This window comes from Chenopodium album, chromosome 26 (assembly GCF_948465745.1).
Source record: "Chenopodium album chromosome 26, dcCheAlbu1.1, whole genome shotgun sequence".
Lineage (NCBI taxonomy): Eukaryota > Viridiplantae > Streptophyta > Magnoliopsida > Caryophyllales > Amaranthaceae > Chenopodium > Chenopodium album.
Window position 1 is genome coordinate 829,035 of NC_137859.1, and position 11,254 is coordinate 840,288.

General features: G+C 35.6%; 1 protein-coding gene across 5 annotated transcripts; it reads left to right on the forward strand.

The window, feature by feature from the left end:
• The first annotated feature begins 251 nt into the window (after positions 1-251).
• Positions 252-9,658, forward strand: LOC145617988 (uncharacterized). Of its 5 annotated transcripts, none has more exons than XM_081672762.1 (15): positions 252-410; positions 1,210-1,537; positions 1,807-2,050; positions 2,638-2,903; positions 3,226-3,993; positions 4,091-4,149; positions 5,237-5,302; positions 5,434-5,522; positions 5,641-5,706; positions 5,789-6,418; positions 6,502-6,570; positions 7,529-7,599; positions 7,688-7,745; positions 8,270-8,522; positions 8,760-9,658. In XM_081672762.1, the coding sequence occupies exons 2-15, from the start codon at positions 1,254-1,256 to the stop codon at positions 9,371-9,373; spliced, it is 3,537 nt and encodes a 1,178-aa protein (XP_081528888.1). In that variant the 5' UTR covers positions 252-410; positions 1,210-1,253; the 3' UTR covers positions 9,374-9,658. The 5 variants fall into 5 exon arrangements, with proteins under 5 accessions (XP_081528888.1, XP_081528889.1, XP_081528890.1 ...); XM_081672763.1 differs by having other exon boundaries at positions 5,240-5,302; XM_081672764.1 differs by having other exon boundaries at positions 3,238-3,993.
• The last annotated feature ends 1,596 nt before the right edge of the window (positions 9,659-11,254 follow it).

An 11,254-nucleotide genomic window follows, 5' to 3' on the forward strand; every position in this document is an offset into this window, starting at 1 on the left:
ACGCGTATTTACTTGAAAATCGTAAAAAGTTAAGAAATAAAAAAAAATACACTAATAACACGGATTTACGCGTATTTATATATAACCCTTATGGCTACATATATCATTAATTCATTACCCTTAATCTTAAACAAGAATTTATTTTAAGAATAGGAGTACAACACTAAATTGAAATGAATTATGGTCGTCGATATTAGACTTGAGTAGATCTAACGGTTCACATTACTCCGTATAGGCGTGTGATTAATCATCCTCCTACGTTTTTTTGGAGCTTTTCACTTTTATCTCCCTCTTTCTCTCTCCTCCATTGAAGCGCGTACTCCGAATCCTCCATTGAAGCGCGTAATCTTCTGAATTCTCCATTGAAGCAGCTCGTGATCTTTCTTTCCTCCATTGAAGCAGCTTCTGAGGTAAGATGTTTTCTTTTTTTCTTTTTCTAAATCATCGAATATCAATTTCACAATCTAGGGTTTTGTCTATGATTGAATTTTAAGTATATTCAATTTAGGGTTTTTATAAGGTGAATTGTTTATTGAACTTTTGGTTATAATTATTGAGTTATGAAAGATTATAACGATCGATTTTGTTGGTAGAATTTTGCTATGTGCAATTTCAGTTGATTTTCTTATGCAAGAAGAATTTTATGTGAATTTTGGAGTATAATTTGATAATTGAGTCAAATTGGGTTGCTAATGTGTAGTAAAATGCAAATGTACCTTGATTGTTAGCTGTTTCGCGGGAGGACTCGTTGCATTGCATTGTGTATGGATTAATGAGGGAATAGGTTTTGTCATTGGGCTCTAGAGTAGTTTTATCAAGTCCTTGTTCGATCGTTTTTTGAATGACTAACAGGCCACCTTCAGATCATGATGCATCGTAGTTGTCAACGAGGGATTTGATTTTGCATAAGCAATTTTTAGTTAGAAGTCTTATGCAAGATACATCCTTGTATCATGATTCATGTACAAAATGAGTTAATAAAAGACTATAAGATAGGCAAACTTAATTCGAACTCACTAATCCATCTGTGATGTTGGAGATTTTCAAGCACAGCTATGCTCAAATTTTGCGTAATTGCTTATTATAAAAACTAGTATACTTAGTCTATGCACGTATATGAGCATACACCTGCAGGAGTAGTAAAGCGTGACTGGTATGAGTGATAAGGCTTTCTATTGTTGTTTCTCATGATAGTAAATCTTTTGGCAGCTTACGGGCAATAGTGCCAGTTATACTGACAACTTGAACTGTACATGGGCGCTGATGGTGTAATGTCTATTTCTGTTAGCCGGGGTGGTGCCATGGCATCACCCGATGTACCCTCTTTACACCAATGTTTATCTCTGGAATACATTTCTTTTGGCACTCGGAAGTATACACGTTCAGGAGAATTGAGGAGGGCACTTGGGGTTTCTCTTGGAAGTACATCTGAAGATCTTCCAGTTAGAGCTTCCAATTTTAGACCTTCCCCACCCGTGGCCACTGAAGAGTTAAAGCAAATCCGAGAGAGTGTTTTAAATGCCTCTATAAAGGCCAGGTTAGTCTAGTGTAGTTTTGAGTTTTGCTGAATATGTTTGAAGTTAGCCAGTTACTAGCATATAATCAATACTAAGAAATCAGCAAAAGCCTAATTGTCTTTGATATCCCTATTAGTGTGATTGTGTCCTGCTCATGTGCTTGTGTTGCTAGCCAGAAGTTTGTGTTGCTTTCTTAGTTAAACACATGTTTTAACTGTCAAGGTTCATTGTTTTAGCTGTCAAGTAGTTTACAAGTTAATTTACATTACATTTGATGTTTTCTTACCAGGGCAAGGGCTGAAATGTTCTGTGATTCACTCATTAAATTAGAAAAATATTATAGAGACACCATGGTCTCGAAGAAGAGGCAACGGGCTGATATTTTGTCTCATGACAAGCCAAGTGGGTCAAGCTTATTGAAGATGGCAGGTCAGCCTCGTAATCTTGCTGACCAATCAGCTCAAAGATTAGAGGACAGGGCCAAGTCTTCTGGGATGAATAAACGTTTTCGCACATCTGCCACAGATCTTAGGGTTGGTATCTGCAATTTACTTTTAATCTCTTTATCTCTTCCTTTCTTTGCTTATTTAAGAGGAAAATATCGCAAAGAGGTCTGTTGTTTCTCTTAAGTTTTATGTTAGTGTGCCTGTGCCTGTGCGTGTGTGTTTTAGTGTGTGTAAGGGGGTGGAATTCTTTAAAAAAACAGTATAGATACAAGTATATCATTCAGCTTTTTTGTTTGTTTGTTTGTTTGTTTGTTTTTTACATTGTAACTTTGTAAGTTATTCTGGGATGAGCCCCATGGATATTTTTCCATAGGTGCTAATTATACACCATCTCCCCTAAAGAAATGCTGATACACACTGCTCTGGAAGGTTCTATCATATCTTTTCTACCAAATTGGCCACATTACAGTTAAGAAAGTGTATTGCTACAGTTTATTTTCTACATTTTCCTTTTTAAGTTCACATATGGAGTAATAAGCTTATGGGATTAAGGCTTTGATTGATTGATACGGAGTAATAAGCTTACAGCTTCTCCAAATGATCTAAAGCTTTATTAATATTTTATACATGTATTACATGATCTCCTTTAAGCAACGACTATAAATTTTATGCAGGTTGACAATAAATCTGGCTCTTTGTCGAAGGATCAAATGATTACTGAGAACATAAATATCAATAAAACTGTAAATGGGACTTCTATTACTGAAGAAAAGATGCTGAGACTCTCTGCTGTGGGGGATGGCTGGGACAAAAATATGATGAAGCGGAAACGTTCTGTTGGGACAGTGTCTAACAGATCTGCAGATAATGACATCAAAAGAACAGTGAATTCAGAGCCCAGTACTGATTCTAAATTGGCTACATATGACAACTCTCTAAGGTACTTGTTCATTTATAATAATATTGTTTTAAGGTCATTTTGGTTGATAGGCTTTCGGATTACATTGTGTACTCTTGGATACATACATTCTGAGTCCAGAAGATGAGCTGTGAATGAAACATTGCTGCCACTGTCTGTTCAATCTAGAAGTTGCTGTCTAAATAGTTACTACATGCTTTTATTGTATGTGCAGTTGAACAAGCTACTGCTCCTTGATACACTTTCATTTCATAGGATATCTGGGGCAACTTACAAACATTAATACTGGTCATCTATTTTTCTACCACTTGTTAATTTAGATTCATTTACAAATTCTTACTAGATTGAGTGGCAGATCAAATGCTAAGCTAGGCTCCTCAACTGGCACTCCTGCAGTGGTTTTAAAAGGAAAGATATCTAGGGCTCCACGAACTGGTTCAGTCATGGCGGTAAACTCATCTTCTGATGTTCAAGCTTCCTCAGAAGGTTGTGAAGGGTGGGAACAGCCTACAAGTACCAACAAGGTGATCTCACTTGATTTGATGCAGAATAATCACCGGGCTGCCAATTCATCTTATATGCTTGGTCAATGGGTTGGTCAGAGACAACAAAAAAGTTCCCGTAGCAGAAGAACAAATGTGGTTTCACCTGTTTCTAATAATGATGAAGGTCAAATCTCTACAGTAAAATTTTCTCCTGTTATTGGTGCCAAGTTTTCTCAGAACGGTAGTGTTGGATGTTCAGAATCTGTTGATTCTCAGAACAATAATTTGAAAAGTAAAATTAAGGTTGAGAGTATGCCATCTCCTGGTCTTATATCTGAAGGTGAAGATTCGAAAGACTTGGAACTCAGATTGGAAGAGAAAGGAACAGATTGTAGTGATGTTGTGCTAACTGGAAAGGGTAAAATGCGTTCTTTTATCTTTCCTACCAAGAGGAATAAAAATGTTCCCATTGATAATGTTGGTGATGGCATGCGGAGGCAAGGTAGGACAGTGAGGGGTTTGTCTTTGTCTAGCCCTGGACTCTCACCACCTGAACCAAAGCTGGAGAATGTGTCAACAGCAAAGCGTATCCAAAGTACAAGGCCGGGTTCAGAGAAAATAAAAAGGTTTGTAATTTCTTTGTTGAGGATAAGGTTGGTTCATTTTTTTTTTTTGGCAATTTTTAGTCACTGAGCTTGTGAGCTGTTTGATTATTTTATGCAGTAAATCAGGACGCCCACCTTCAAAAAAGATGTCTGATGGGAGGGCTTTTGCTCGTAATTGTAAGATTATGACCTCTTTTACTTATACTTGTACTTTTCAATTGTGTATAGACTGCTTTGGATTTAGATAACGTGCAGTGCAATTGGGATGCAAAAACAAGCCTGTTTATGTGTATCATTATTTCCTCCATTTCATATAATAAGGCACGCTTTATTTTAGAGACTTTATGTGGATTGAGGGTGACATTTATCAAATTTGAGGTGATTATGCCCATTGTACAAAAAATAAAACTACTGTCGTATATAAGACTGCTTCATTAGCTTCTTTTTTTGGGTAGTTTTTACTAGTATACATACAGTTAAATTGCCCAAGAAATATGTATGCTATAAAGTATAAATTATGAAATGTAGGCAATATATAATATTAGTGATGAATAAAGTAAGCTGTAGTACCTCATTTCTTACTGTCCCAACTTTCAAGTGAAGAGTCAGTTAGATTTCCAACTGTAGAGGTTCTTCAATTTTTTAACGGATACATTTCTCCTAATCATCCTTGCCGAAGCAGTTCTTGTTGAAATGGTGTGATGGATAATGATGATATATTGAATGGCTTGAGGAGAATGTTACTTAGAACTTGGGCCTTTTTTTTTTTTGTTTTTTCCTCTTGTGGATTGTCCGTCAAAATGTATGTAATAATTCGCAATCCTTTTCATTGTTGTTATGATGTATCCGGAACTATATCCTTAATTCATTTTTGCATTGTCTATCTATCAGTACTTTTGTCTGATGAACTACTATACGGCGGGCATTTATTATTGATTATCTTTTGTGATCTTTACAGATCATCTTCGTATCGCCATATCTCTTAATTTAACCTACATCTTGTATTGACATTGAATTTGGCCGAAAAAGTTATTGATTTGCATTGATTTGCAAATATGTCATTTTTTTGGAGAAGGGGGGGGGGGGGGGGGGAGCGGCGCTGAAGTTTACTAGGTTTCAGTTGGTGTTAGGGTTCTTATTTATTTAGAAGTCTAACCATCTATCCAAGTCTGAAATTTATTGAAAGAAAAGTACTATATATGGTTTCTTCTGACAATTCTGTTTTTCTCTATGGCTTCTCACATACGCCCTTTGTTCTCCCCAGCAGTTGAAGCCAATGATGACCGTGAAGAATTGTTGGCTGCCGCCGCTGCTGCTCGCAAGGCTAGCCGTATATATCAATCTCCCTTCTATTTCTAGCCTTTTTTTTTTATGTCAAGTTTCAAAATTTTGTTTTGTGAACTGTATAAATTGTAAGTTCAAGTAATTAAGACCATTGCCTTACTACTTGTCCTTTTGCAGATATCTGTTGTTCTGGGCGGTTCTGGAAGAAAATGGAACCTATTTTTGGAACTGCTAGCTCACAAGATGTGAGATTCATGAAACAACAGGTATTAATAGTAAACAAGCCTTTACATATATTTAGGTTATGCGTTACATATTGATTAGGCTATACAATATCTATCATCAGAGGGTTTGCTAATCCTAAATTATTGCTACACTTTGTAGTTGAGCCTTGCAGAGGAGCTACCAGACAGCTTATCTGTGATTCCGGGTGCTCAATACAATATTATGGTACATAACAATCAGGTTTTACCTTATTAATTTTTTTGTGTATTTATTATCTATTCATTAATGATGTTATTAATTCTGGCAGGGTGTTTTTATGCGCAAAGAAAAGGTTGATGTTTCTTCTGGTAATAAAGTCTGTGATTCCAATCAAGTTGTGGATAAGGATGAATCTTTATCTGGAGAATTATTTGGGGAAAAGAGGTCGGATAAGTTTTCTTCCTTGTACCAGAGAGTTCTGTCTGCTTTAATTGAAGAAGATGATAGTGAGGTAACTTACAATGGAAATGAAGGAGTGAGTATGTCATTACAGTGTGCAAGTGACGATTCTCATTGTGGCTCATGTAATTATGTTGATGCTGACATTAGAGACAGAGACAGATTTGACTCTGAGGCTGAGTCAATGGTTGATTTTCAGATTCAGAAACGTTGCTCCGGAGATCGAATTTCATGTAATAAGAGTGTCACATCTAATACAACGAGGAATGGAAGTATGTCTGATTCTTTGTATAGTAGTGGAAGGTGGTTGGGGGATGATGGTTTCTCTCATTCAGATGCGGAGTTTGTTAGTGGAAATTGGCATAATGATGTTAGTGGGTCACAACCTTCAGATATGACTGCTTCTGCAACTTTTCTTGATCCCCAATATCAGCTGATGTGTGTTGATGATAAACTAATGTTGGAGCTGCAGAGCATTGGATTGTACCTAGATGCGATGGTAGTGTATTAGTTAGAAGTAATATCATATATGATTCATTCTATTGCATTAGTATCTGCTCTTACTTTTATCATTCGTTACAGCCTGATCTGGCCGATGGAGAAGTGATTGACCGAGATATCACTGAACTTAATGAGGGGCTTTGTGAGCAGGTAGGGTTGCAGTAATTTATCTTTTATATGTATGTACATATACATATGTATGTATGTATGTGTGTGTATATATATGTATGTGTGTGTGTGTATATACATATATGTATGTACATATATATATGCATGTGTGTGTGTGTGTGTATATATATATATATATATATATATATATATTGTAGTCATTTGGTAGGAAAGTCTAAAATGCATTGTTTGTGTATCAATTTGGCTGTTCATGGATTTGTATCAAGGATTATGAGCCTGTCTATTGTAATTTTGTATATAGGGCTTGGTCTTTTCAAATTCTTTTTCTTTTTACAGAGAGGCTAAAACTAAGTACTAATTCTGAAAAACTTTTTAAGCTCTATGTATGTAAATTTTTCTATGGAGCACTGTTTACTATGTCAAATACTACTATTACGATTACTATAATTGTTTATATTGTTGCTGGCTTGCTGCAACTATTGATGAATGCAAGTAGTACGTGTGCGAATAGCATCACAAGGTTGGTAGTTGGGAGTCAATCATGTGTACAGATATTCTAGACGTGTGAGTTGCATGGAAGAAGTTGAAATCATTTTGTGTTATGTTACATTTTCATTTTTCATTATGAAGTCATTATACATGTCAGTACTGCTTAATAGAAGCAGTACTAATATTTTTAGTACTAGTTTTTTTTTGTTATGCGGTCAGAGTAGCCTTAGTTATTAGAATTGTTGTCATCCTTTCAAATTAAAGAAATCTAGAAAAAAAACTTGACTCAACTGCAAAGTCCAGTAAGTAAAGTTTAGAATAAATTGGAGAGTTTAGAAAACTAAAAAAAGTCTTATATAATTCTGGAAAAACTAGTTTCATGGTATTGGAATTGAAAAAACTTGATTCAACTGCAAAGTTCTGCTCTTTTTCTGCCTTCCCTCCCTGGTCTTCCATCTTCTCTATTGTCCTCATGTGTGCTGTAATGCAGATTGGGAAAAAGAAGAACAACTTGGTTAAGATTGATAAGGCTGTTGAAGATGATAGAGAGAGGGAGAAACGGTATGGAAACCAATGCTTAGATTAGCTTTAGTCCATCCCCCTTCCTTTCCTTACACTCTTCACTTCATTAGACTTTTATGCTTTGCAGGTTAATTGAGCAGGTTGCCATGGAACAACTTATTCAGATGGCTTACAAAAGGCGAATGGTAATTTTCCTTTTTCCTCGGTCACTGTTAGAGGTTAATGGTACTTAAATCACTAGCCATGATGTACTCCTTTATTTCTTTTTGCTATTTAAAAGCAGGAAGGGTGGGGGGGGGGGGGTGTTGGCTGGACCAAAATGACTCCTGAGTGGAATACATGCTCACCTTCTATCTTCCTCACTGCTCTAAGCAAGCTTTTTAGTCTGTAGAGCTGGAAGCCACAATTTATGAATATTTGCAAACACAATGCTTATAACAAGTGTAGTATTACTTAATCATTGCACTACCTGCAGTCTGCAGATATGGAAATCGGAATGATCACATTTAAGTTGCAAAAGTCTATAAGTCTTGTCTGTACATATGCTTTCAGGATAGAAAAGTATGGACTAAGACCCATTAGTGATGAGAATGATAGGAAACTTTGCCATTTATATATGTTTCTTGGGACTTGACATTATTACTACTGATCGAGTTAGTTGGTTTAGCTGCTCGAAAGTAACAAGTTTAACTTGTTTTTATTTTTGTAGGCTTGTCGAAGAAATAATGCTTCCAAAACTGTAATGCGCAAAGTGTCAAAGCAAGTTGCAATGGGTTTCATAGAACGAACTCTTGTGAGGTGTAAAAAATTTGAACTCACTGGCCGTAGCTGTTTTAGTGACCCTGCTTTGCAGAATGTTCTCTTTGCAGCACCTCACGCCAATGATGCTGGTTCCAGCATTGCAACTGATTATCATACAGGCCATGGAGCTCCTAAATGTCGTGTGGATTCTGCAAAAGCTGGTATGCCATTTGTAATTTTAGGAAGACTTATAAATATCATACATGTCTCTATTTATTGAAAAAAAACTACCTATTCCCTTCTTACAATCACTACCTTTAAGACCCAATTTGAATTATAATTGTTTCCCATATTGCTCTACATTGACCATTAAGAGCAGCAGGCATTATCCTTACTTACAATCTGTTAGTTCTGCCGTCTTCTCTAATCAGTACCTTTTTTCACTGTCACATGTCCAGAATTTAACTCATTTAGTGTGCTGGACTCTTGCACTGATGCTTTTGGGAGAGGTTATATTGACTCTCCAAAAGCTGCTGGTCGCTCTTCTGTACGCAGTTTTCCTGAACTTGAATCATTATCACACAAGGGAAAAAAGAGGGAACTACTCCTTGATGATGTTGGTGGTACCTCTAGGGGTGCAATAGCTTTTGGTAGCTCTGTTATTGGAGGAGCAAAATCAAAGAGAAGTGAGAGAGACAGAGATCACAGTAGAGGTGCTCTGATGGCTACTGCTGCGGGTGAAAACCAATCTGTGGTAAGCTTTAGCACTGATCAAAAACCAAAAACAAAACCCAAGAATTCAACCTCCTCTATGAAGCCAACATCGAGTTCAGAACAGTGGAAAAATACTGAAAACAAGAGGGGCAGGGAATTGGGGCTATCTGGGAATGCTCCAGAAGATGCTTGTCAGGAATCAGAGGAGCATATTGATTTCGACTCCATTGAACAACTTGATATTCCTAATGATCCAAATGCACCTGAGGATTTTAGCAATTGGCTGACTGGATTGCAAGATTATGACTCCATTGGTTTAGAAATACCTATGGACGACCTTAATATGGTTGTGATGTGAGGATTTCAGCAATTAATATCGTGCTTTGTATATATGTGTACATTTTGGCTAGAACACCGCTTAGCATATTGAATTGTTTGCTCACTTGGTCTCAATTGAGAAAGCTGTAAATAATTGTTTTCTAATTGAATTTAATTGCATTTTTGCAAAGGTTGGTATTAGGTTTTAAATGGATACTGATGCCTAATATCCTGTGTGTTCTTTTTGCTATTGTATCTTACCCTGTCACAGCATGTCTTCCTTTGACTTCTGAAATGAAGGGTTCTTATGGCAGGAGAAGAAATATGAGGGAATTACCTTTTATTCAATCTAATGATCTAATATCCTGCATTTCCTCTTATAAATTTGGTGAAATATATTTTTTTTAGTCGGGTGTTTTATTTATTAATTTATGTTATAGCCTTATGTACTTGCTATTGTCAATTTATCATATTGCACACTTCATGATTTTTGGTATTTCATGATTTTCAGTTTCTGCGTTGTGAAGCATATTCCTGGTTGAAAATGAAGTATTTCACCATCTTGTCAGATGCTTTCATTACATGAATTACTTGAAATGAGCTTTAGAATAATCTTTTTTTTTTTTTTTTTTTTTTTTTTTTTTGAATTTTGTCTTGTATTAGTATCCTTTGCTTTATAATCTTAACCCAGGAAGTGTTTTGCTACTTGTACTTTGTCGAAGGCTCCAATACTGTGTCTCAGATGGTGTCATTAACGATACAGATTATTCTTTCATAGTGAGCCCTCCATCTGAACTTTTACTGCCCTTTTTGTGTGAACTATTTTGAATACCTGAACTTCCACGGAGATTTGAGCCTATATTCTGCGACTCTTTTTCAGCTTACTGTTTGGGCGCTATTTGAGAGCTTACCTTCAGCATGGCTGCATCACAATAAATCTGCTTGCCCAAGGATCAGGTACATGTTCTTAATACGTTATCTTATTCAATTTAATGTATGTACGTTTAGTGGATTCTCTCGCTGCATTTCTGCCACTTATTATCATGATCCATGACACCATATTAATAACAGCATTTGCTTTTGCTAGCATTTCCGATCTTCTACTTGCCCTTATTATTGACATATTTTTGTTATGAGTCATAATATATGCTCCTTGTGTAAAAATGGGTCATTTGACTCATCCATTGTGCTATAGCCTGTGAATCATAGTAGAATTGATTTTGCCAAAAATAAAAACATAAATTTTAACTTTGAGATTTTGATTTAATTTGACTAGTTATTTTAAGATTGGTTGATTCACTTGTCTTGTTTAACCAACTTGTAATTTTGATTTCTGGTTAATTCTTTGATGTATTAATTAATAATATTAACAAGTGATATTAATTTTCTCTATAAAGTTTCCTATGATTCTAATTTATAGCAAGAATTTTTTCCATGCGTTTCTAATTAATTGAAACACATCTTTATATGTAAGGACATCCTACTATAATAATTTTTATTCTTTCATAAGAATTGAATATGCCCCATTAACTGTTTTTTTTTAAAAAAAATTATAGAACTCTTATTTTGGTCCCCACCCTATGTTGTGCAAACCCTATGTCCCTATTAATGTGATTAATTTTTTAAAAAAAGAGAGTAAATAGTTAGAGAAAAACAGTTCCGACCAACCTATTCATTTTCATCTGAAGAACTGCAGACTAATCTGGATCATTGAAATTACTGAGTTAGATATCTGTTTAAGTTTACTACTTTCTAATTTAAGAGAAATCAGGAGATCTTGGTTACAACAAAATAATTTTCAAATGATGCTAACTTGCTATACCTTTAGGCGGGGAGGGAATACCAAATAATTCATTGTTGGTCAATGTATTCATTTATTTCTTTTGGTGTAACTTACTAAATTATATTTTTCAGATAAACA